Source organism: Micropterus salmoides, unplaced genomic scaffold (assembly GCF_014851395.1).
Source record: "Micropterus salmoides isolate LMB-PRFRI ecotype aquatic unplaced genomic scaffold, ASM1485139v1 Ms_hic_scaffold_14, whole genome shotgun sequence".
In the NCBI taxonomy this organism is placed as follows: domain Eukaryota; kingdom Metazoa; phylum Chordata; class Actinopteri; order Centrarchiformes; family Centrarchidae; genus Micropterus; species Micropterus salmoides.
Window position 1 is genome coordinate 6152371 of NW_024040485.1, and position 27558 is coordinate 6179928.

The 27558-nt window shown below is 40.2% G+C and overlaps 1 protein-coding gene across 11 annotated transcripts in view; it reads right to left on the reverse strand.

The window, feature by feature from the left end:
* LOC119901719 (rho GTPase-activating protein 12-like) overlaps positions 1-27558 on the reverse strand; it is a 63816-nt gene that overhangs the window by 33710 nt on the left and 2548 nt on the right. For all 11 annotated transcript variants that reach the window (XM_038717337.1, XM_038717336.1, XM_038717334.1 and 8 more), the window contains exon 2: positions 20537-21290. In XM_038717337.1, coding sequence (XP_038573265.1) covers positions 20537-21217 — 681 coding nt within the window. In that variant the 5' untranslated portion in view covers positions 21218-21290. The remainder of the gene's footprint in view (positions 1-20536; positions 21291-27558) is intronic.

Consider the following 27558-nt stretch of genomic DNA (forward strand, 5'->3'; position numbering starts at 1 on the left):
ACAGTTTGTCACAAAACTGCTGGAGTATAAAAAATACTAATTAGAAAGACCATAAACCCATAAGTTGCGTATGTGACGTCATAACGGTTTCTCTCAATGACTGAAGCTAACGTAACGTCAAAGAACTTACATTTGTAGATGATGTGGTGAAAGGACAAAGAGTCGTTGGATTCAACACAGTAGGTGAGCGGGAGTGTGTGTGGAACACAGTTACCAAGCTGGTAGCAACCAAGCACTGAACGTTAGCCAACATTACAACGCTAACATGTTGTTGACGTCTATTGTGCGAGACGAGAGTTTCACACAAAACTAAATGTTACTTTAATGTTTTACGACAAGGCACTCTATATGTCTGCCTGTCTCAATGTGGTTTCTGGCCTTCCTCAAAAGCTTTTCAAAACATCACAAACCTTTTTTTTTTTGTTTGCACGGTCACGAGGTGTCCCCATATATCAAGTACAGTGTGATACTCCAGCAGCAGTACTTTTCCACAATCTCACCTGACTTCCTCATACCTTTAGCCTTTTACCCTACAGCTGTTCATGGAGCAAAGTCACTGATTCTGAATGACGTTGCAGGCAAAAGAAAATAAGGCTAGTCAAATAAAAAATATATGGTTGGAAGCTTTATGATTTGCTACTAGGAAACCAAAGAATAAATAACTAATCTCTGCTGTTCTTTGACACCATACTTTTTCGTGTCAAGAACACCGAAGCAGATTGTTAAGTGACGCCTGCAAAGCTGAAACCATTTTCAATTCACTGATCAACAGAAAATGAATCTGCAACTGCTTCGACAAACAAGTAAACATTTAATTTCCATTTTCCAAGCAAAAATCGTTAAAACTTTAACTTCCTTTTGTCTCGCATGACAATATACTGAACATCGTCGGGTTTTTACCATTAGTTCACTATTTTCTGACATTTTACAGACAAAATGATTAATAAATAAATGGAGAAGGCAATCTGCAGAATAACTGATAATGAAAATAAAGAATTTATTGGTAGTTGCAGCTCTGGACTGCTGAGCCTTCAACACACAGCAGCTACAGTATCTGACCACCGAATAGTCATTCTTGCTTACTGAAAAAGATGAAAATAAGTTATTCATCATTCCCCTTGACACTTCCTGGAACAATATCAAGGACCCCTTCAGGGTCACAGACCATCACCAATACTCACAATCCCAACACTAGATTCATAGCTTTAATTCAGTGCCAACTACGGTTTCTTCCCACTTCAGGACTCATGAAAAGCCACATTATTTTCCTCGATGCATTAATAGTGGCTGTGAGGTCAAATGTGTGGGTGATAAGTCAAATGCCAGCAGGGCGGTCTGGGGGGGGCTGTAGGTACATCAAACACCGTCTCCACACCGTCTGTATGATGACTCAATGTTACTACTAAAGTTCCCATAAAGCAGTACAACTGACAAACATGGTATGAAGAAAATACTTAACCAGATGCAAACATTTCAGGGCCAAAGATATGAGGCATCATTAAACAGAATCTGAAAAAATGCTTTATAAAAGGATGTACAAATAATGGAAACACTAAAAACTTCATGCATTCAAGGCATAGACGCAACAGTGGACCTCATACATGAGTGGGCTCTGGAAAAGATTGAGTCACGCCTGAGACGTGACACAAATGGCCTTTTTACTGAAAGCACAAATCCATGACAGATCCCAGAAATTAAGGGATTACTGTAACTGTGAAGAATATGTTACTTAAGCTATAGTTCCAATAACACGAACCCTGATGCTATTCTGGGTTAAAGGTTTCTTCCTTCTTCCTCACAGACTTGGTTTGAGTTGGAATGTGCTTGTACAAAAACTAATTCCCACTGAAACATTGGATAAAACAAGGATTTGCTCATCTCCGGGCCACATTATCTGGCAAATCACAAAATCCAGCACAAGAATCAGTAGCACTGGTTAAAAATAGCTGAGGCAATAGATACAATCAACAATGTCTCTATTTGGCTGGTGTCAATTTCCCCATTTCTTATGCTGTTGCGGACATATGATAACAAACTGCATGATTTTAAGAGGTCAGTGGAGCGCTGGCCTAATTTGAGTTAACTGGGTTACTGGCATGACATTTATATAGGACATTCTTACTGATAGACCCAGTTATATTTTAAGCTAACTGTGCTTTTCTTTTTAGAAAGCCAACAGTCCGATATGAGATGAGATAAAGTAATTAATCTCATTTGCTTTCATTGTCAAGAAGCAGTAGACTGTTCCTCTACTGTTAATATAAAACAGACTTTTAGCTGATTGAGCTAGAGTTAGTTTTACACTAGTGTTTGCCAGCTTTGAAAACTTTAAAATACCAAAGAATGAGCATTTGAAATTCCTGGTAAACTGCCACTTCCTGGAATACTCTTCAGTTGTGACATCATGCTGCACCAGTACATGTAAGTAAGTAATAAGTCCAACCAATAAGGTTATCACAAGTAAGTCCACAATCCCATGTTTCTGACTAAATAAAATCAAACTGCTTTTGTGTCTATAACTACAGAAACAGACCGCTGGTTTACACTTCCGATTGATCCTTCACCGTTCTGTTTTAACAGGAAATACATGACATTTAAGAAGTAGAAGAGGAAGTAGTGGTGTCTTTTCAATGGGGTCAGTAAGAGCATCAGCAAAGAATCTGGGAAATTAAATCTCTGTTTAATATCTATTAAAAATAATATTAAAGACTGAAAATCATTGTGTGTTGGATAGTTGGTTGGTCAAAACAAGACATTTGAAGAAGTAAACTTGCATTTTTCACCGTAGTCTGATATTTTCAAGAACATAATCATCAGATTAATCATCCAGTAATAAAAATAACTTTCAGTTTTGCCCCAATTCAAAATACAGAATCAAAATTGAACCCAGGATGATATTTAACAGATAAGAAAACACCAGGTGAACACTGCATGCCTTCAGGTCCAGTAAAACAAACTGTTACACGGCAAGTGAAGAGACCAATAATTGCAATGCAGGAAAGCCGAGCAACAGCATGCAACGACAAAATGACACAGCAATTAGAAAAGCTAAGGGTGTAATTAAGCTTGACAATGTGCCCAAATACTGCCTCCAAAGTCATTTAACAAGGTCAACAACAGTGCAAAGTAATTGCCAGTGGTTAATGAGGAAAAACATACTAGAGTCAGTCAGTGCATAGATACAATAGAACAACATGAATTAACCGTTTGGAGGTATACATAATGAAAACTCCTATTCCATTGCATGCCTTACTTTCACTGTTGTCGTCTGTGGTGCTGAGGTAGACCTGAGGAAATGTGCATCTCTGTCAGTGGGTTAGCCCCCCTGTGTTTCCTGCCAGAGCCTCATTGATCATCGTGTATCCCAGTTAAACCACGAGACACTGCAGAGAGCTGCTTCTAGAAAACAGGCCAACACTACTGTATTTTCTCTAAGCGGCAAACCTACGGGTGACGTCACAGACACTAGGTCCATGTTTTATACAGCCTGCAGATTTTCACTTAAAGAGGGAACCACAAACCACACATCATTTTGCAAATGAAGTTAGCTGCTACCATAAGCGCTGCAATTTCATAAGTGTTTATGTTGACAAACGAAGTGGCTGAGTTGTTTAAGATTTTGAACATGAGCACAAAATGTCTGCTGTTGAGACGTTTGTACCCTAACTGTCCCTTACAAAATGTCTTCTTTCCTCATCGTCTCTTCTGTTTTGGGCATCTTTTCTCATGTTCTCTTTCATAGCTCATTTCACTCTTTTTGTCTGCCAGGGAATCATGCATCGACCTGTCTGTGCACACCTTCAAGAATGTGGTGAGGAGGGAGAGAGGGAGAAGAAATAAATGTACTGAAATACTATTCACCTCCTCCAGCTACAGAGAAGAGGCCACGTGTCCCAGTTTCCCTGCCTGCTGCATGCCTCGACAGTGCACCTCTTTGTGGAGGAGGAGGAGAGTAAAGGCAGGTTTGAGGAAGATTGAGGCAGGAAGAGAGAGATCCCCATGGCTAAGGACGATCCCTCATTCAGCCTGTGGCATGTCAGAGCTTCTCCTTTTAAAAGACTTTATGGGCTCACGTTGAGAGAAACCTGTGAGCAAAAAATTGTGCGGACAATCAAAGCAGCACTGCTGTAGCCAAAGATTCTGTTTAGTCAAATGTCAGATAAGGAAGAAAAGTGCTATTTAAGGGAGGCATCCACCATAAAAGACTACTAAACAATACACATGCTACCTTGTGTCCCACTGTTATTACTTCAATACATCAACCATATCTAGTTATTATAATGAGCTAATGTCTCACTCTGCAATAGCAAATATTTATATGCCAAAGTGCACTATGGGAGTTTGTGACCTCTAGTAGCGCCTATGCAGCATTTTTTTGAGTGGGTACCCGTTTGTCTCGTGGAGGTGTATGAGGACACAAATGCACGCAAATGTGCACACAGCTGATGTTTCACACTATTACACTGATCTACATGTGGCTGCAATGAGCCAATGCACCAGCAAAATCCAGCGAAGAAGAAGAATTGCTAAAAAGAATTGGCTTTGCAAATATTTTCTGAGGAAGGAAATGCATCCAGCGTGTTAAACCTCAGGATTAAGCACAATGCATTTTGGTGAGTAACACCGGATGTAAACATAACTTGGACACCGTTAAGGACCTGGATTATTACGAAAATCCCTAATTCCAGTTGAGTATGCGAAATGTTCCATAGACCCCGGTCAATAATCAGCATTCATTTAGAGACTAGAGGCTTGTGACTAAGTTCATCCAGCTGTGCTGAGAAGCTATTGTGGCTAACTACATGTGAAGCAGGGTGCTGCTGAAAAATTGTGTATTCAGCCCACCTACTCTGGATAAATAAAAGTAACCATGGGGAATACAGGAATACAGGAAAAGTGGTACAAAATGAAAAATGATTCCTGGCAGTTTTCCATCCACTAGCTTCCACTCATGGGGATGAGACAACGTGGAGAGAGGAGGCAGAGATAGAACCTGCCGGCTGTGATTACTTCAATGACCACGCAAATCCTGCAAGGTCGTTCTGATAGGCACGCAGGGAGGCAGAGAGGTAAAAAAGCAAACTATGCTATAATTGTGCAGTAGTGACAACAATTCAACAGGGAGCTCCGAGAAAACACTGTACTATTTCCCTCAAACATGTTCCAACCTGAACAGAAAAGTGAGAATTTGCCCATGAAGCACTCAGGTGGTACAGAGTTTAGTAAAATATGTACACGTTAAAGAAACTCAACAGCACCACAGTCTACGAATCAAGTGCTGCAGATCAAGCAGATAGCATAGAGTAGCAACAGTAGGCCTGAAAAGATGAACTCCTGCCTCATAATATGTGGATTAAAGTTGTCCAGTTGGCCGAGATACAGTGTTCTCCACGACAAAGAGGCAGTGAGACAAATTGTAAGAACAATCTGTGCTTGCCCCCCCCCCCATGAAAGACACAAGGCTGAATGGGACCACATGACATCAAACAGCAGAGTCTCTGCTTCCTGTTCTCCTGACTTTGATTATTTTGTCTGTACAAGCACCCATGTTGACCCAAAAATCTAGCGGGGGGAGGGGGAGGGTGATAAGGCTGACTGCTGAATTTTACTGTTTGACTGAGTAGCATGAGGTGTGAGTGGTAGATACTGGATAGTTTATTTTGTCCATCCTTTCTATCAGTTATAATAACACTGTACTCACAGAATGGTCTGCTAAGCTCTGGGAACTTGGATACACTTGAACTAGGAAGTTAGTCTGTAAACAATGATGGGTGTTTTCAACAAATAAGTTTGGGTGACAATTTGACATGTTTCTTGCCTTGTCTGAGGTCTTTTTAGCGATAGCAACCCCAGAGCTCTGCAATTAACTCTGTGAGTACAATGTTATTTGAGACCAATAGGAATGGTGGCCATAATTGTGAAAACAAGCACGACACTGTAATAGACCAGAAAGTTTTGTTTATGTTGGCAAACATCGGCCATGATGACATAAATTAGACTATGCTCTCTACTCCATGATAGTCTGTAGACGTCAGTTGGTATTGGAAATTTAACGTTATCATTGTTAACCGAGGCCTTTAGAGAGGAAAATAAAAATAAAATGCTGGCATCTTTCTCTGCCTGAAGACACTTTATCTCCCCAAAAGCTGATAAAACACAAAGCCAGAGCTGCAGAGGTTAACATACTGGTAAGATTTAGGGACTCAGTCTGGACATGTCAGTGATAGATTTACTCCATTACAGTGTGTAACAGAGCAGCAAGGAGAAGCATCAGATTCAGCTTGGACTTTAATAATTACAAATCACCAGAATACAGTAAGCAGAAGGCCCAGCACAGAGACTGTTCTGTGAAACTGACAGATAACAACAAGCTCTGTGTGATTAAAATTTGTATTCACTCAAGGGTACTTAAATCAAACTGTCCTTGGGGGAAGAAGAAGAAAAAACAAAACGCTTGATTTTTTTGCCTATTGAGAATACCAGGCATTCACGGAGCCTGAACCTGTACTTCTGGTCTTGCATGCAAATGAACAATGGTGTGATCAATTTCTCTGGCCTCTCAAACCTGAACAAGGTACAAAAACCTGCTCATGCCAAACCAGTTCAACAAGACGAAAGGGGCTCGCTGGATTTTCACATTTTACGCATAACTGCAACAGGACAAAATTCCACATATAATGCAGAATGGTATATTACTGTATCTGTAACATCATATATGCAAACGATCAGAAGGCAGGAGCAGGAGGATGAGGAAAAAGAGGAGGAAGAGGAATAGGCAGGAAATTTGTCTTGAGTGATCTACTAATCTAATCTGAAATGGAATTACCTCAGGGTCACTGTCCAAACAGGAAGTTAAGGAGCTTTTATACTGCAGGAGAGAAGCTAACATTAAACCTAGGAGAGCGGACAGTCAGTGTGCAGCCAATTTCCCAGCATGACTCTGCAGGTCCGTCTATTCATGCCGTCGTCTTTGTTCTCCTTTGTTTCATCTGAACAATTCAAATCACAGCGTTACACACAGTGTATTTGGGAGCTCCTTCCTTCGCTTTGTGATGTGCAAGTTTTTTTCCCCCCAGACAGGCGCGTGGGGAGCGGGCAGACGTTCATGGCTGCACAGCTGCTTGATGACGGTTTGACTAACCCACACAAAAGCTGCAGAGCTAGGTTTGAACATGTAGCTATGAGGTTTAGGGCTGAACCTTACATCTATTACGCCACGCTGTGAGCCATCACTATGCTGGGGAGTGAATACTTCTAATACTGGCCCGAACATGTCTTAGCTTATTCATGATTAAACTCCAAATAAGGAGACCTTGACCTATGAAGACACACTGAGCCTAGAAAAGGCTCAGACGAAACCATTCACTTTGTTCAGACCGGTAGAGTGACTTTATGAACTGATTACAAAAAACAGCTGTGTCACTTAACTTTAGTTGCATCATTTAGTGCAGTGACTGTCAACGGCTGCCGGGCCACAAAGATGTTATCTTATAAGAACTGATCATCTGTCCAGTGAAGCAGGACATCAAACATCTTGTGTCCAACACATTGCATTTTAAAGGTTCTGGATTTCAGAACGAGGGAGAACATTGTGAAAAAACCCACATCAGCAGGAAGAGTTATATAAAGCATGTTATTTTTATGTGTTTTAAAACATGTCTGGAGAGAACCGGTCAGTGAGAACACCTGATTCAGTGGATACTGTTATTCAAACAGCCTTTACAGCCTGGACTTGTCCCCAAATGCTTAAACATATCTTGAGCTCATTCCTCTCGAGACTCCTTTTTTTTCTCTAACCAATCAATATGAATGGAGAGTAGATCAATTTTTAGTCTAGTCAGCCAGTAATACTCTGAAACCAACACAGCAGATAAACAGCAGATGTTCAGGTCCTGGGTGAATGTTTCAACGGACTGAAAAATGTGGCATCAAGAGGCACATGCACATCCATAAATTCTTCACAAGTGTTGAGTAGTAATTATCTGCACAAATAAAGACAGAAGTTACTGCACAGAGCTATGTTGTTCCCAATTGTACTTGGACCTGACTGACAATGTTTCAACCACAAACGGATCTTCTTCAGGACCTTGAAAGGACAATCTGTAGTCAAAAATTTGATTGTCAATGTTGATAGATAATGTTTCTACATGCAATATCATGTCAACAAACAACACAGCAGTGTGTGTTAATTATATTAGCTTCTATTTTTTCCTGCTTCTGCAACTTATACTCTGCATGTCAGTAGCTCACATCACTAAACCTGACAGTGTTAAAGCTTTGCTCAACCCAGTGAGCAGGGCTGTCTGTGTACATCAATCTGGTGTCATAATTTATACATAATCTCTCAGGTATATATGTTACTACGGGTTTATTTATCAGGGGAAAATGAGAACCAGAAAGAGAAGCCTTTACAAGCCTATGTGTGAAAGCCAGCAGAGCTAGAACAAAGCTTAAGCTGGGATCATCCTGTCATTGATCCCTAAACCAGTTCATATGCTATGACCCCTGCCCTGTTTGTATTCAGTTACATGTACATTGAAAGGGGGGAAAAAAAGGTAATTTGCTGAAGATGCAGTGACCCACCGACATCAAACATTCAATTTTGACGTCCATAAGAGACCCACTGTGAGCTTTGGGGAGAAAGTAGGGCTTTGTAATTGAAGGCTAAACCAGCCTGACTGCCTAACATGCATAACATGCTCCTCTTTTACGCTTGATCTGCAGAAACCCACACAACCTGTGAACGGCTCCTACACACGTTCCCATCTCTTCTAATTGTTATCCTTGTGTTAGCTACAGCATGGCAAAAATGACGACAACTTATGAAAAACGATCTACATGTCACAGATGAAGGAAGTAAAGACTAAAAAAATCATAATTCTTCAGTGAAATGCCAAACTGCTGCAGGTGTGCATATCTGTGTTTGAGCTGCAACAACTACTTCATTCCATTCGCACCAAATTTCACTACTATTTTGTTGATTAATTAATCATTATTAGTTAACAAGATGATCAAAAATCGGAGCCCAAGGTGTCCAAACAGTATAAAAAAAATGTAAGACATTACCTTTACAGTGATTTAAAACAGATAAACGATGCAAAGATTAATTGTTTAAACTCTTATCTCTAGGTCTATGTAGTCAATAATACTTAAGAGAAAGACAAAATCAGAAAATATCAACTGCCAGTGAAAACAAGTGTATTTAAAAAATATGCTTTTTAAAAATGTATTTCATCTCTGTCAGACTTTAAGGGAAGCTGCAAAATCTAGGAGCAACAACAGCATGACAACACTTCATTTTCAACTTTGAAAGAGCAGAAAGTCCCTGCTGTGAGGACGCAAGACTCTTATAAAGGTACGCAGTCAGGTCTGCACAATAAATAAGCTCCCATTGTTTTGGAATGTTTAAATTTAATGTTTTCACATTTCTTACACATTGAAATTGAAGACATTCATTCCCAGGACTTTTCCAAACTTAAGAAGACAGAGGCTGAGAAAGCTACAGGTTGAACAGTTGTGATTCTTCTCTCCATGTCTTTTATAATGCATTATATTCACATCAAAACTAAATTAAATGCAAGACTGAAAAATCCTGTTGCCATGTTGCCAAGTTAATAATCTCTGATTCTGAACCTCACTGGGGGCAAAGTGCACACAAAGACGGTCCTTTCTACTGGAAAGTGAGAAATTATAGTGCAGAGTACACATGGGCAGGGCCCCAACCAAACCTTTATTTATACTGGACCAGGAGATTATATGCTGCAAACAGCCCTCTGTCATTAAGTGGCTGCTCAGATATACAGAGCGGTTTGGAGGAGATTGATGTCATAACACAGACAAAGAGAAGCGTTTAAACACAAACAATATTAAAAAAGGAGTATCAAGAACTTGGTCATGTTTACAGCAAAGTCTGTTGGTATATCTTGTAGACTTTCCTCCTATTTTGTAAAGTGTTTCTTTAGATGCTAATTTGTAAAATGTGTTAAATGTAAAAAACATTTTGGCATGTAACAAAGGAGAAAAAGGAGAAAATAAAGGGGGTTTCCGCATTTTGCTGTTCATGCCATTAAAGACAATGTGATGCAAGATGACATAATTGTAACTGAACAAAAATCTGTAATAAAAAGGAGCTTTACTTAAACTGAGCAGTTTATGGCTTGAAGCTGCCTGGAAATTCATATTTTAAGACACTGAACGTGACCAAGAGTAAAGTTTATATTCAGTTTCTAATGTTGTTGAAATGCAAAGCGCTCTTCTGTAAAATATATTCTCTTCAGTGTGTAAAATATCAGTCATTGTAGCTGTGTAAACTAACAATATATCTGAAATCCAAATAAATATCTCAGACTTTTCTGTCCTGTTTGCCACCCCGCCTCCTCCTCGTCCCTCCATCCTATCATCGCCGCTGCCCCGAGCTTGTCTCACCAGCCAGCTGTCCAAACAAATGTTACGTAGCCAGCACTTATGTAATGAAGCGTTGCAAGTGCTTAGCGCATCCTCTTAGCTATCCAGTCGCATGCCATCATCAGTTCAGCGTACGGCTGAACCTCCCTGGTCTGTTCCTCCTTGCTAGAAAGTAGCTGGGAGTCAAACAATCAATGTTATGGATCACTGTGGGCACTGGCGTTGAACGGAGTGATATTAAACACAAGTCCGCCCTGAGCATGGGAACAAAAAGCTGCAAGATCAGCTGCTGTGTGTGTGAGAGAGAGAGGGAGAGAGACAAAGACAGAGAATGGGGCAGAGATAGAAATACAAAGCAGAGAAGGAATAATTCCAAATCTCCGTGTCTGAGTAAAGAGATAACTTCAGAGATCAACCCTCCCTGCTTTCATGACTGGGATCAAAATATGAGTGCAATGCAGGGTAGCATGCCTAATGACATTTAAAAAACAGACAGCACTTTACTTACAGATAACTCTCTCATAGTGCAACAGACACAGTAAATGCGGGAGATGCCAGCTGGCATGTGTGAATCTGTGAATCTTCCAACTCCAAACACTTTATAAGGCGTGGCACTGTGTTAGAATTATTTAATAAAAGCGTTAGCCACTGTGCGGCACATCACTTTGATACAAGAGAACACAATCCGTGGAGAGATGTGCTGACTCGGCAAAAAAAATGTGTGTTTACAGATCGAGGCGTCGGAAGTTGACTGGTGCTGTATTTCTGAGTGTCCCTGCTGCCGGTACGCATGCACAGATAAAGAAGCTGGCTTACCGTCTCATTCTCTTCTGGGTACATACTGTCCTGTTGCTGGAGCTGCTGCTGCAGAGCAATGACTCTTGTAGCCGGCTGTGCTGACGAAGACACTGGTGATGCAGAGAAACACAGCAGCCTCTGCCTATTCACAAACTCTCCCTGACTGACATGTCACTGTGGCAAACCAGATGATAATGTCTCTCTGGGGCCCTGCACTGACACTCACACACACACACACACACACACACACACACACACACACAGTCACTATTCAATCACATGTTCTTACATAAACATAGAGAGAGAGAGGAAGAGAGAGGGAGGGGGAGTGCGTACAGAGCTCAGTGATGCTCGCTATCCGTGAACTGCCACAACACACAGTGCTTGACCTGCCCTCCCATAATGCCACTCTGCACAACGCAGGACGCCCCAGCTGAAGTTATAACCAACACGCATGTACACACACACACACACACACACACAGATATCCAATTGGAGCTTCCAGAGGGATTAAGAAAAGCTCCATAAAGTGAGGAACACAGTGAACCCCCCACCCATCCATACACATACATCTAATCAAAGAAGTCATAAAGGGCAGACTTACGCTTTACACTCGATTATCCCCTTTAATCACTCTCCAGGATATTTATTATACTGCTGACACTTCATCAAGGGTCTAACTTCCACCACTCAGAGTGTGGATCAATCACTCCTGCACCTCTGGAAGGCATCAATCTACAGTATGAAAAAACAAATCATCTTTTATAAGTAAAGCCTTCTGTTCTGGAGCTCCCTAATAAAACGTATATTTCTGTATTAGTGTGAAAGCTGTGAATCTTCACATCTTTGCAGTACGTGAAGGCAGCTGTTCGACCAGGGAGCAAGAAATCACTCATTAAGTATTAAAAAACAATAATAATAATAATTAAAGGATACTGATAACCACTTGAGGAAACATCCAGCACACCAGAGGACTGGGCGCTGTGAGACATGACATGAGAAGATAGAAATGTCAAGAGATTTGACCTCTTCCCTTTAAAATCGATGGGTGTTTAAACCCTGCAGGCAGTATTGTGAATCAATCAGCAGGACTGCTTTGCTGCAGTATTGGATTTACAGCCACCACCGCCAAGCAAAAGTACTTCTTAAACAATGCATCGATGAAATAATCTGTAGAAGCATTGAGTACTAAAATCATCGTTAGCTACAGCCCTAGTCATCAATGTGAGGAAGTAAGCACTGTGATCATTAAGGTATTTCACTTTGCTGGACATTTCCATGTCCTAACTTATCTACAATAGATTTTTCAACTGAGTTTCAGAAAATCAATTACATGGATATTCCCATATAGAATAATTTATAACCATAGCTCAAAATATCATTTTTTAAGGCGGTATTTGCCTTTCATGGAGCACCCGTTTTGAAAACTGAATTTTTGCAGTGTTAAAGAGAGGTAAGATTGCAGTGCTCCAACATAAAGAGGTTAAGTTGAACAGTTGGACCAGGGCTGGAAGAGGAGCAGGTGAATTTTAAATGAAAGCAAACAAAAAGGAGAGGAGAGCGAAGGAGAACATAAGAACAAGATACAAAGTGAGGGTGTCAAACCTGGCCTTACCTCTGCTCTGTTATACAAGAACACACTGCATAGGAGTGGGTGAGCTGCCAGATTCCCTTGAAGCAACTCTGTGTGTGTGTGTGTGTGTGTGTGTCCCAGGTTGAGAACAGTACAGAACAGCACTATAAACCCCTCAGGGCTGCTTCATAACATTGGCGAAAGGCACAGAAATGGACACTAACCCAGACTGCAGTACTCCACTGAGACTTTCCTGCTTATTCCCAAATAAACTGCTGTTTGCTGATGGTGATTTTCCTCAAAGCTGTGAAGCCATTTTGAGGCTCAAATCCAGACACACATCAGAAACAGTACAATAACTGCACCAAAGCACATTAGACAAGAGAGCTAATCAATCAACAGAAAATTAATTGGGAAACAATTCATCATTTAAATCATTTTTCAAGCAAAAATGCTTCTGTTCTTCTAGGAAAGAAAACTGACATTCTTTATGACTTGCGCTGTTTATCAGTCAAAACTAGATGACTGAAGCTCTGGGGAATTGTGATGGCTATTGTTTCATTGTTCTTTTGGCATTTATGAAGAAAACACTGCTCACGAAAGAAGATAAAATCATTAGCCGCTCCCATATTTACTCCCACATAGACTTTACCCAGGTATGTTCGGCGAACCATTTTAGAATTTTGCAGAGAAACACGGAGAGAGCTGTTATCTGGTATCATGATCACTTAAATGAACACACTCTCTTAATGAACTACGCCGCGCATCGCACCACTGACAAGATGGCTGCACTTCTCCACCATCAGCCACTATCGTGCGCACAAGTTTTGACTTTGACCGAACAGGTTGAGACCGCGACCCGCGACAATAAACTCGGTTGTATTGTAGCCTACTTTATAATAATATATAATAATAATAATCCTTATTTGTAGAGCACTTTTCAAAAACAAGTTACAAAGTGCTTTAACAAGTGTAAAGAATAATACAAAAAAACAAGATAAGAGCATGAAAACATTGAAAAGACTAAAATACAGATTAATATAAAATTACTTTATTACTCTGTATGAATGCAGCTTATTTGCTTAGTATTATTGGCTTTTTGGTGCATCCTCCAATTAGTACAGCGCTACAAATGATAATATGCTTGCTACTGTGTGCCGGCGACAAGCAGTGCGTAAAATAATAACACTCTAATATTACCATAAGGGGTGGAATTGCGGTCTCTCCTTGAGCAATAGCCTTTGATGGCATTTTTCAGGCGACTGAAGCTTAACGGATTGCCTAGTGTGAGTAGGCCTACACCCTGTTGCAATATCAAAGAGATCTGGGGCAAGTAGTGGACTGCTGTGTGTGTGTGTGTGTTTGTGCGTTGCCGTGTGTGAGAGAGAGGGAAATGTTGAATCACGTAATAAGCACTGATCTCTCCTTCTCTAAATAATAGTATATAGTGAGTATCATAGTGGTATCGATACAGAATCAGATCGTTAAGCAGTCTCAATAAGGGTATCAATATCAATAAAAATTAACGATTCCCATCCCTAGGTGTAGGTGTGTGTGTGGGGAGAAACAGAACTGAAGGGAAAAGCAAGTTGAGCAGATTCAAGTAGCGAGTAAACACTAGAATAAGGTGGAGAATGAAGTAGAATTAAAATGGTGAAATAAGAAAAACTACTAGAAAGAGAAATATACCTCACCACCCTGGTTTGTTGAATAGTGACCAAGATGTGACAGAAGGTCACCAGTTGTAATCCACATACAATCCGGCAAGGAAACATTACAGAGTAAGACGAGACGAAAAAGAAAGACCATAAACATACAAGTGAGGTAACAAAAAATATAATAAAGAACAGTTTCAGCAAATGTTGGGAAGACAGTAAGAGCAGTAAGTCTTAGAAAAATTGTAAATTGCTTATTTAATTTCAATGTCACTCCTCTTCTCTCAACAGTTAGCACCAGAGTGCTAACTTGAGGAAGGTATTTAATAGCTGCAGAGCTGTTCAGTAGTGAACAGCAGAGGAAGAAAATGGAAAAGGCTAATCTGTAAACTGTATCAATGGAAGACCCAAGGCGGCAAATAATTCATGCTTTATTAAAATTCTTTACAAATTGGAGCCAATGGCGTATTGTGTTTCCATCTGGGTGTCCTCAGCATGAAAACATTTGGGACCCCCTGAAAGAGAGGATGATTTAACATCTAAATAGCCCTGCAGTGAGCTCAGACTCTCCCTGCCAACATGTGATATAATAAGCCTTTTTAATAAGGCAGAGAAAAAAGAATTAACAGTAGTGCAGATGGTCTGGCTCCCATTAACAGATCCCTGTTGTGTGACTGTGTGTGTGTGTGTTCATGAACAAATTTGTATGGATGTGTTATCTTTGCATAACTGAACAGAAATGGGTGTCCTCAGCAGTGTTGGACAGTAGATTATACAATATTATTACCATTTCTAAAACAGTCATTTTACAGTTACTACTCCAAGTAACGCTACGTTACCAATAATACGTTTTATGTATTGTAGAAACATATATATGCCAATACTGCTCTTATTTGCATGTGCAGAAACACATTTGTTAAAAAGTCGGGAGTGGCTTGCTTGATTTTTTACATGAAAGTAATAGAAATGTAACTAATTACCCAGTAATAAGTAATATTATTACTGCATGCACGTGTGTGTAGGATAAATGAAGGACTAGATTAAACTACTTACTTATTTGTTATGTTCTATGGACATACATTAATGTGCATGGGTGTGTTCCACCACTTAAATGTAGGTGCGACTGTGTAAAGATGTATACTTGCCTACTCAACTTCCTGCCACACTAGGTAATCAAAGAAATTAGGAAGTGCTTCCTCCAATCAGTCATCCTGCAGAGAGTCATTAGAGGTTTTTTGTTGATTACAGCTACAGCGTGCAACAGTGCAAATGAGGGCAAAACCTCGAAGGTTCTTCGAGTTTAAATAATAATAATAATAATAAAGGTTTAAATTTAAAAGGTTAATAATGAGGACAAAAAACAAATCACGAGGAGACTTGTGGGTGAACAAGGGCTAATCTTTAACACTAATATGGACAGTCAAGGTACCAAATCATCGTGCTGAAGGTCAAATTTAGGTCAAAACGGTCTGCTCCTATGTCTGAACTACTAGTACTGCAAGGACACAAAGAAGAAAACATTTTTAAACAACCTTTGTTGTGTTTTTTTGGATGGACCTCGTATACACACCATTTGAAGCTTGTTGAACCTTGATTGGTATTTTGCATGTTTACAACATGCTTCAAGATTTTACTTAATTTTACTCATGCATATTTGTTGAAAAAAGATTTTATCATAATTGTTTGAGATTTTTGAAGTTATCCACTGTTCGGCATCAAGTGTTTGTCATGTTCTGACCGTGAAGGATAGTTTAAAATCCCAATTAACCATCCGGGTTCTTCAACTTTAGACTTGAAAGAAGTAATGATTTGATTCTGATTGTTACTGATATTGAATGATATGAATATTTTTTTATGTAATGTGTCATCTGTGCACCTGTTTCCAGGAATGATTCCAATTCCTGTTCATTTATTGTCCTGAGTAGCTCAATTTATTCTGGTTTATCACCTCATTTGTCATTTAATCTGTGGAAACCAAATTAGATTGTCAGGTTTTGTTCACGCATGAACATTAAATACTGACTGTGCTGTCAATATCAGTCAGACAATGCAATTCTTTAACACACCAGTGTAGCAGTGAATGACGCTTGTGAGGCATGTAAAATCACACACTTACCTTTGGGGCTGCACATTTAATCTAATCGCAATCAGTCATGTGCGATTACATAACCACAAGTGTGCGATTTAATAAAATAGATCTTCTCTGTGTGCGCTACAGTCTGCTCATTATCCACACCCACACCGGACTCTCGCATGTGCCTCTACAAACAGACAGGCCTACATGCAATCAGAATAATTATTTATGAACAGTGTGCCACTAACTTTTAAAACAACAACAACAATAACCTACCGTAACCCCCCCCTCCCTGCTCCGCCGCAATTCGTTCAAAACATAGTCGGACTCGTCAATGGAGCACCGAGAGAAATGCCGGTGCTCAATATTATACTAATACACTTATGTATACTCGTTCCTCCTCCAGGTTGAGGATAGCGCCTCTGCACGGGACTAATGTAGAGCCTTAGCCGGTGCGCCAATATTTGCTCCTTCTAGCCACCTCCTCTGTAGGTGCAATATGCTTGTTTTACTAGTTATTGTTATCAATATTGTTTATTGTCTAACTTTGTTCAAGTTGAGAAAAAAAACACACATTTCAAAATGTCTGTTTTTGTGCATTTTCCTTGATAATCAAGTAGACTCATAGTAGCATTTTTTCCCCATTATAATCGAATCGTAATTGCAATATTGTCCACAATAATCACAATATGACTCCAAATCGTGCAGCCCTACTTACCACGACTAAACGCTTCAATAAGATTGTCTGGTTTGTTAAGCTTATGGTATAGAGTAAACTAATTTTAGGTGGTGTCTAGGAGTCTGTAGTTTAGTGTGTTATTCCCCACCAGAAGGCCAATTCCTCCAGCTGTCATCTTCTGCATATTATCATTGTTAAGACATGACTGCATTTGTAGAGGTCCAGATTTTTTATACTTTTTTCTAAACAAATTAGGTAAGGCATATCCTGCATATAGAGCATACAGTATACAGCAAGTGCTGATGGAATATTATAATCCTGAAGGAAAAGGGGTGATGGAAAGCAAAACGGAGGAGGCAGCGCAGTGAAGTAGCAAATTAAAACACACTGAGACCTTGACAGCCATTATATTCCGTGACTAGGGGGAAACATCTGCTTCAGTGGATACAATGTCCAATCCACCGTGGCCTGGGGCTTTAAGACGTACTGTATGCATGCACGTATCAAGTGATATCTCAATCGACTTCAAAATTTTACAAATAAAGATCAATGACTGTTGAGCGCAAAAGAAACTTAATACTAATGTTGTGACAAACATGCCTGGACCATTACTTTATATTGTAGTTATGCTGACCATAATGTCCCTTCTGCTTTGGATGACCTTCTGCAATGGGGCGGGTAGCGAAGAAAACAGTACAGGAAAAGTATAGTTTACCTTCTTTATGTGCAAATATGCTGTTTTACCATACCTCTACCCTTGCATTCTCATCTGCCAGTAATGCCAGGATGCAAAAACAACATCTAGCCTCAGCTAAACCTGACCTAGGCTGAATTACCAGCAAAGACTCCAACTCAGCACTCCCTGTTGCTACTTAACAATAAATGCCATTATCAATTTTCATTACTGGAAGGGTTTTACTGTGAAGAAGCAACGGAAAGGGTTGAGCCTGCATTAACAGCAGTGGCCCCTGTAATGCCTTGTACAAGGCACTGAAGCAAAAAAAAAAAAGAAGACACAAAAGGCCCAACTTAGATGTAAGGCCTGGTCACACCAGAAAGTGGCACAGCGGCGTCGTTCATCCACACATCTTCCAAAAATAGGCGATGCTAAAAGCTTAGTGATGTAGGGCCTACTTACAAGGCTGGTTGGTGAACTACTGAAGCCGGTGAGCTAACATGCAAGCGAGCTGAGAACATGCTAGTGCTAGTATTTCATTCAATAGTTTTATTGAAGAGTGGGAAAAAGCTCTGGAATACATGGAAAAAGAATAACTTCAGACCCCCCACCCCCCAAATAAAGTGCCAAGGACTGAAGCCTGGAGGATGACAGAGCAGCGGCTGCTGAAAGTTGACTTGTCACAAAAGTAGTGACAAAGTAGGCCCCATCGTCAGGTCCAGATAGCAGATAAGAGCCTGGCAAGGATCTGTGCAGCTCTGAAGAAACACTCATTACTGCCTAAGCAAGTAGCTTATCAGAAGGAGCTGCATGAGCTGGCAATAAAGAACGAGGCCTGGCAACTGGAAACACTAACACACATCTTTACTATTTTCTTATCATGCAAACTTCTCCTGCTCTTTCAGTACCTATTTCCTGTAAAAAAAAAAACGATGATGCAGGAAAGGAAAGACACGTGAAGAGAAAATGTGAGGACAGAGATGGGGGAGGGGTGGGGTTGGCATATTTTAGGAAGTCCTGACTCACACCTGGGCTTTTGTCACCAGCAGCAGGCTGCCAGGACAGAGTAAAAACAAACAAGCAACCCACTGAAACTGGGACAGTTTAACAACATCAGGAGAGCTTAGCAGGACTACGGTATGTATCCACCTGACCAAACAATCAATCACTGAAGGAACAGCATGGTGTTAACAATTCAGTCATTTACGTGTCCTGATTTAGGAAAATACTGAACAAGGTGGAGGTGAAGAACACTTTGCATACTTTTAAAAAATTTAAACAATAATCATGTGTTTACTGGTTGTCTACATTACCAAAAGCAGCTTGGCTACTTTGACCTTTCTCCTGCCATTTACATGGCACACAGGATGACTGAGGAAGGAAGGAAGTCCATTGTATGCTGTGCTGCTTTCAGAGAAAATACGGACTTTAAAATTGTAAATGCTCACTTTTAAGATAACCAACACATCACACTGAGTCAGCGCTTACGCCACTGTGTGACGCTCTGATATCAGTGCTTCAGAAAGTAAAGTTGACAGAGTGTTTCATGTGACCTGAACAAATAACTTAACAGTCAGTTTTGTCTGAGTGTTTTCAGTTCAATCAACGGCAAGAAAACCTACATTTTAGGAGTAGTTTGAGAGCACTGTGGTTTGTATTACTTAAAATTTTGACCACATGTGTTGTGGATTCTTAAGGTCCATTTCAGGGGTGACCCCAGACTATGTGGCTTTCTTGTGTATTATTTTGTATATTTTATGCTTTAACTGTGTAACAATGTGCAATCTGTAAGTTAAATAATACAGATAAGTAAAATGTGCAAATTGAAAGCCACTTACTGCCAAGTTATTGCTCAACACCTACTTCTATTGTTTATATTATTAGTCTTATTATTATTTAATTAAGCTGCCATAAATCTGTCCAAGTCAAATATCAAGTAACACAAGTAACCTTGCAAGCAATGGTTGTGCTTGATGACTATTCTTGTGCGTCATTGTACGGTTTCAGAATTGATATTTATGACATATTACATTGGTATTCAGGTAAAAAGAAACCTTCTAACTTTACTGTAGAGTAATACTCTATAGATCAACACAACTTACTGCAATCCCCTCCTTTCTATTCACAAAAAAGAAAGGAGGTCTACACCCCAGGGCAGCACAACACAGACTCGGTTTCTATTTTTTCACTGGCTTTTGTTCAGGAGCGGGCTGAGCTAATGATTTCAGGAACAGACACACCCACTGACCAGGCTCGCAAGTCACAAATCAGCAGCCCCATCTCACTGACGCTGCACGTCTCCACCTCAGTAGCTTTAGAGCCTGAAGTGACAAATCACACCCCCGTTCTACAAAACTTTCAGAATCAGGTCAAGGGATCGGATCACCTAAACATGTCGAGCAAATGAAAAAGGGACTAACTTCCAAAACTACAGGTCCAACAATACAGACATATGATGTACCTATAAAAAGAACAGGCAGAAAGTACAGCACATACTGTATATTAATGAGTTCTTTTGGCAAGTTTATTTGTGATTTTTATTTTTAAAGCCTTTGACTGTTTAAACTAACACGGATCCTGGATTGGAGGACTTAAAGTGGGTCTCTGAGCCTAAACTAATGCCAAGGGTTATGTGTGTAAAAACCTTCAACAGCCCAAAAAACAACTATGACTTTACCTGCAGATGTTCTGTGGAACTGCTGCTCAGTTCGTCTCCCGACTCAGAGTCGTTGGTGCGTCTCTCTTCACCTGCAGAGTCACAGTGTTGGGTGCTGTCCACGTTCAACTCTGGGGATCGAGCTCGGTTTCGGGGTAGAGTGCTGGACCCTCCTTTGTAGGCTGGCTGAGGGCCTCCACCGGAGACAAGGATTTCAGGCAGAGCTCGCTCGTGCTCGGTGGGAGTGGTTGGGGCCTGATGGTGGTTACTGTTCCTGCGCTGACTGGGGGGACTGAAGTGCCCAGAAGAAGCGGTTTGTGCCGAGGGTGAGCGCTGATAGTTGGACTCATGTCTGTGAAGGTTCTCAGCGGGCCGGTCGTGGAGTCCCAGCTCCAGACTGGTTGGCTTTACCCACTGTGCCCCACTTTGCGTATGTGTGTTTCCAGAGGCAGCCGGAGGATGGGGGAGAGGTTTAGGAGGTGGCATGAGGGCTTTGCGGACTTCTCTGACATACTGAGCAGGTACATAGAAAGCTTTAGTATCCACCTCCTTCTTCACCTGCCACCAGTCGTTGTTGGTTTTTTTGACCAGCATGTAGCATTCCCCCTGGCGGATGGCAATGAGGCGGTCTTTGGACTTGTATTCATAGTCGTACTCCACCTCGATGTAGACCTGGCCCGGGGCAATAGGCAGTTCTGCCATGGTGCCTCTGACTGTCCACGAAGCAACTCACCGCAAGAGGAACATATTTATTAGCATGGCTTCCTGAGCAGAGCTGGAGGGAAACAACAACAAGGTCCTAAAGTCAGTATCCAGCACAATTCTATATAAATATTTTGCCATTTTATATTGTCAGTTTATCTTCCACAATCTAGATTTAGTCAACACCTGGGCCTTAAAAGTGTTTCTTGGGCAGAAATAATATAATAATAATTTTTTTTTTTTTTTATCTTTCTCTTCCTCCTTTCTGTATGCTATCAATTAGGCAAAAATTTCCAAAGGAATAATATAAAACAGATTTCTGAGTTTGTTTCCTCTAAAAAGGCAGCTAACAGATAATAGCATCACGTTCTGTGAACAATTTCATATTGATGGTTTTTGAAACACTAAATAATAAAAGCATGTCAGGCTGTACATTAAGTCTTCTTTCCATTTTTTTTTTTACATATTTTAACTCTGAAGTAGGTAAATTCCACAGGAAGTACACGTTTACTCTGGGAAAATCCTTCGGCACAATTAAAGCTGTGTTTTACATCTCTGGCAGCAACATCAGCATTTTGTTTAAAATAGGAAAACGAAGAATTGGGTAGCACCCATCAGCAGCAATACTGATCATCAACAGTCAAGGACAATACGGTCACCTAAGGAAACTAAAATTTCATCAACTGAAAATTCAAAGGAACAAGGCTCTATAATAGCAGTCCAACGAATAATTGAAATAGTCGACAAAAATCGATGGTTAAATTAGTTGCCAACAAATTTAATTATCGGTAAGTTCATGACATCGGGCCGTAGCAACACTGTCAGCTTACTGGAGTGAACAGTAAAGTTTGCAACATCAGGGATGATATTTAAACCTTCAGAACCTAAAACTTCCAAAGTGTGCACTCGGCCAAAAAGGTTGTGAACTGCAACATTTGAAAAGTTGACCAGACTCCCTTAAAAAAAAAAAAAAAGAGTTTGGTGAGGTGTTGATTTTATGGGGAACTTTATAAACTTGTCTACTACAAAATTGTTATTGTTTGTCATTATTGTTTGTAAATTTGGAAAACGTAATACATGAAGTTATTCCTTTCTTTGTGTAAAAATATAGTGACAGTTTGTCCCGGTGTGTTGTTAGTCTTTATTGTTAATTAGCACATGCCTTAAATAATCTCAAACTAAATTTAAAAGCTGATAACTAAATAAGAGGCACTGTGTAATTTTGAATAGTCAATTTTTCGTTTCAAAAATCGATTAATCGACTATTAAAATAGTCATTACTTGCAGCTCTACTCTATAACAATGGAAAAGTTGTATAAAAAACAGTTTATCATCTTAAGCCTTGGTAATATATTCATAAATCAGAAAAGATGCCTCTTCCTATTCTGTCTTCTTACACAACACACTACAACAAACACACAGACAACCTTGTCTTTGAAAGCCTATTACTCACCAAACCAATCAGAACAAATGAATAAGATACAAACTGCAGAGCTTTAATCCTCTTCAAAAGGCTGAACAGCTTCAGAGCAGCACATAAGGTTAGACAGAAGGAGGGGAGACAGTAATGTGACTCACATGGTCTTCCTCCCCCACTGCATCTCTGTTTTCCTGCGTCTAACTCTGTTCCTCTGTCTGCTAACGACAAGTTGAACAGCAACTGAGACATGTTGAGCGGAGTGATCAGTCAAATCACACACATAGTTCCCTGCTGACGTCACACACACACGCTTACAACATTAGGCGAGGCTTCAGTACACCTTGAGCAACCTGAGCTTTAATGTGTCTCTTTTTTTCCCCTTTTTTTTTTTACACAGCATTTAAAAAAATGCTAATTACTCAACTGAGAGTGATCAGAAGAAGCATGTGATGCAGCCTGACCTTGGTTTAAAAAGACACACAGACTTGAGTTCAGTAATAATAATAACAATCCATGGGGCAAATAAAGACAAAATTTGAGGCCAAAGATAAGAAAATGTTTCATTACATCTACAGCACACATTTTTCCCGTGGGCAGGAGTGTGACATTATGAGATTGTACCATATACTGCCTCAGGCTATCTATGCGCATGTGCTATATTGCTAGAAAAAGTTGCTACTAGTGCAAGTTGGAGCATGGGGTTGTAATAATAGCAAAAAAATATATTTAATGCTCTAACAAGTTGAAGAGTTCAAGCTTGTTTAAGCTCCGTTTAGTGTGGTCTATGGCCTTACTACATTTTTATTCTTAACATGTAGATTTAGCACTTCTTTTGCTGCAGCTAGCAAATGAAATGTTTGCAACTGCGCAGACATTTTAAAACACATTTTAAAAGACATTTTTAAGACAACATGAGACACGTGCCTTAATGGAAGCAAGTAAACATGCAAGGCCCACTTAGCAGTCAGTGCAGACACTTGTTGGGCACATTCATACATACATCATCCATCTGAGATGAATGAAAACAGGACCGAAGGTCTAGTAGTTGTAAGCTTTGAAATGTCAATAACTGACAAAATCCAACAAGTAAATTCCCATGAATGTAATCTGCAAAATATTTTAGATAACATTGTAATGGTCACTTGGAACAGCAGTAGTCAACAAAGTCCACATTCAAAGGTAGAGTAAAACATGACAGAACACAGCAGTCCTTGTTGTAATAAAACTAAACACATTGGCGCACTTTGACGTTCCTAAAATTATTCTGCCCCTCACCGTCCAAAACAAAATTAAATGAGATTCAATGGAATTTCACCCCCAGACAGTGGTTTCAAAGAAAGTGGTCCAGTCTGGCTGGATGTCATCTGATCTAGATGGAGCGGCAGGATATTACAGCGTCAGTAGCAGTTAAAGCAGGATATTACCATGACAAGTCCTAATTACAATCCCACACATCAGTGAGTCACATTCAGTGAGACTGTTGCCTAAATAACCAAAAATATGACTGTCTTTAATGGACAATCCTGCTTTTTTATTGACTATGCACACACAGACACAGACCCAGCAGCAGGGCTGCAGACTGGGCACCAAACCAACCATACCACAAATGGCTTTTATCGCCAAGTCTATGCAGCGGTGGCAGCTGTCAGACAGACAAAATCCTGATGGGTCTATTTGGGGGAGCATATTTCTAGAGAATTATTTTGCCATCCTATTCTTACCCAGTGTAAAAGTCTGACGATTCCATAATGCGCATACCGTGGCCTGCCAAGTATCCACATCCTACACACATAAGCGAAATTAACATCGCCCTTTGCTAGCGGCTTTATGACGGGCACATCCTTTTAAAGTGCTGTTCCCATAAAAGTGGTAGTTTAATAGTAAATGTGGGTTAGGCAGATATTATGCAATACTACTACTACGACATCTCTGTTTACCTTTACAGTTATGCATTAGCTAAATAAAAGATCTGATTAGGTGTGATTAGGTCAACAGCCCGTGGATTACTCCTGATACGGGGATAAAATCACCATGGATTACATGGTACACTGGTTCAGGCTAACTGGAACGGAGGGAAATCTGACCAAATCTATTTGCTACACAGAACGTCCATTAGCCAAATTAAAGCAAATGCTGCCTCTGATGCCAATTCACAGCTCACAGCAGCACAGTGAACTAGTGAAGCATTAGTGATCGGAGCTGGCAGTCTTCTTCATTAACCTGCGACCTCCTAATTCGGCTGGCTGATCAAAGAGGAAGATGACAGCGTTTAGTTTCTCTTTATCTCATTGTTGTCTTATAGACATGTGGAATAACCTATATGAACATCATCAAAATGATCAGGATCAGCATTTTAACCAAAACTGAGCAGCCATATTTCAGGGCTTTCAATCAGCCTTCAGTCACATCATCCACTGAAGATTGTATCTGTGCTACACTGAATGCTTTATTACACATCTGTCACGGTGATGAACATAGCACAAGCGGTTTGCCCAAAACCAGTTTGGTCAATCCTGCTACAGTCTTATTTTACTGTACTTCTCAACTCCTGGGAATAATAAATTAAGAATAAGCAGGAGGCCCTGACTCTCTCGGCTCAACAGCACAATCAACAACATATCAAAATTTCACTGCACAGTTACCACTCTTTAGCTCCTCGTCATATATAGGCTAGCAACTCACTAATGCTTGCATACAGCGTGACTACTGGGTCTGCACCCATCTACCTAAACTCTATAATACAAGCCACTGCACTCCTCCAACGAACGCTGGTGAGTAGCTCCTGGTAGCTCTCACACCCAGTGTTCCCTGTGAGTTGGCCTTTTGTCATGTAAATTACTTGACTTAAAGAAAAACTGCCCTCATCACTGCTCCTCTTCGGAGACCAGACTTGCTAACCCTCCCATTTTCATTGCCACAAAGCTAATGCCGTGTTTATCAGTGGAGGAGACGAACATAAATAAGCGATTACGGTAAATTGTAGTGCGTCTAGTTACAGTCGGCGTGTCAGAAATGATTAAACGTGAGCTGAACAAGTATCTAACACACAGTTGCAGGCCCTCATTGTAGATAGTCATGTAGCATTAGATTAATTCAAGGGCACCGTTTCCTCTGCATCACTGTAAGTAGGAGAGCCTTGTTTATGATTATTATGAAAGCAATGACATGAGAGATGATATATGGTATTATTATTATTTTTAGTAGTAGTACTATATTGGTATTTCTCATACTTTCTGTTTCGCTGGCCCCCACAATACATACACTATCTAATGTTCATTAGTAGTAGTACTTTATAATAAATCTATTTCTAACAAGACAAGTTTATTTTTAAACTGCATTATGTCATGGTATCGAAATGAGGTCTCAAGAGGTTAGGGATAATCTTTGTTTACGTGATGAGTTTCTTAAAATAAGGGGGGAAAGAATATCTGCAATATATCGGCTATCAGCTTTTAAAATCCTCAAATATTGAGATCGGTATCGGACTTAAAAATCCCATATTAGTCGGGCTCTACTGTTAACAAACTTTGTAATATGCAAACATAAATGTAACAAAATGTGCTACTTTTCTTGAGAAAATAATCAGCAGATTTAAACAATAATGAGAATACACTTTACAAAATTATAAACACAGCACTTTTGTTTTTGCTCCCATTCATCATGAGCTGAAGTCAAAGATCTAAGACTTTCTCTATGTACACAAAAGGCCTATTTCTCTCAAATATTGTTCACAAATCTGTCAAAATCTGTGTTAGCGAGCACTTCTCCTTCGCCGAGATAATCCATCCTCCTCACAGGTGTGGCATATCAAGACGCCGATCAGGCAGCATGGGTATTGCACAGGTGTGCCTTAGGCTGGCCACAATAAAAGGCCACGCGAAGATGTGCAGTTCTATCACACAGCACAATGGCACAGATGTCGCAAGTTTTGAGGGAGCGTGCAATAGGCCTTTTGTGTACATAGAGAAAGTCTTAGATCTTTGACTTCAGGTCATGAAGAATGGGGCAAAAACAAAAGAGTTGCGTTTATAACTATGTTTAGTGTAATTGCTAGTTGTAACTGTTTTTAAGCCAATGAAACGTCACACTTAACAATCTTGTCCCTCTACCTTCAAAACAATAATGCTGCTTTCCAAATAATGTCCTAGCTTCAATATCAATTTAATAAAATGAATGGTGCTCTGAAAATGCCATTACCCTAGACGACACACATATTAATTAAGACATTTTATATTGAAAAGCAGAAGGTTAAGTGCCCGGGGGGGCTGTTGTCTCTTTCACTTATTCCTGTCTAGATTAAGCTCCAGCATCACCATCGCTATTTAGCAGACAGCGCAAATCTGCTCAGAGGCCAATCAGCAAAATTAGAGGGAGCACCTTAATTTGATGTGACTGTAATAAGATTTACAGTGGACTTTGATGGGTGTGTCAGAAGAATAAAACCATCCAGATCTACAAAGACATGATGGCAGTGCATCCCATACAATAGTTTATTTGTGGTTGCATTGTGTGGGGTTTATTTATTGGCCACCATGTATAGAATTTCTTTTTTTACTATTTAAAATAGGCAAAATGTTATTTCTTTGTAGAGAGGCACGCAGCACATCGACTTGCTCAGACAGACCTGTCTGTGAACGGCCCCTGAATAGCGGCTGCGGCAGCTGAAGCAGCAAAACAGGGCCAGGAAGGGATAGCTGTAGTTAATGAAGAGAAAGGTGTAGGAGAAGAGGACAGCAGCAACCATGTAGGCAGGTCAGAATAAAAGGCTCTCTCAGGAAAAAGGGGGCCTCATTTATTTTCTTCACTGTATTTACTTTGTTATTTGTTTGACACAATGTCAAGCAATTTAGCTGTGGCCTACATACTGTGTTGTTCAGTTATTTATTTGTCACAAAGTACTTGGCCTTAAAATATTTGCAGT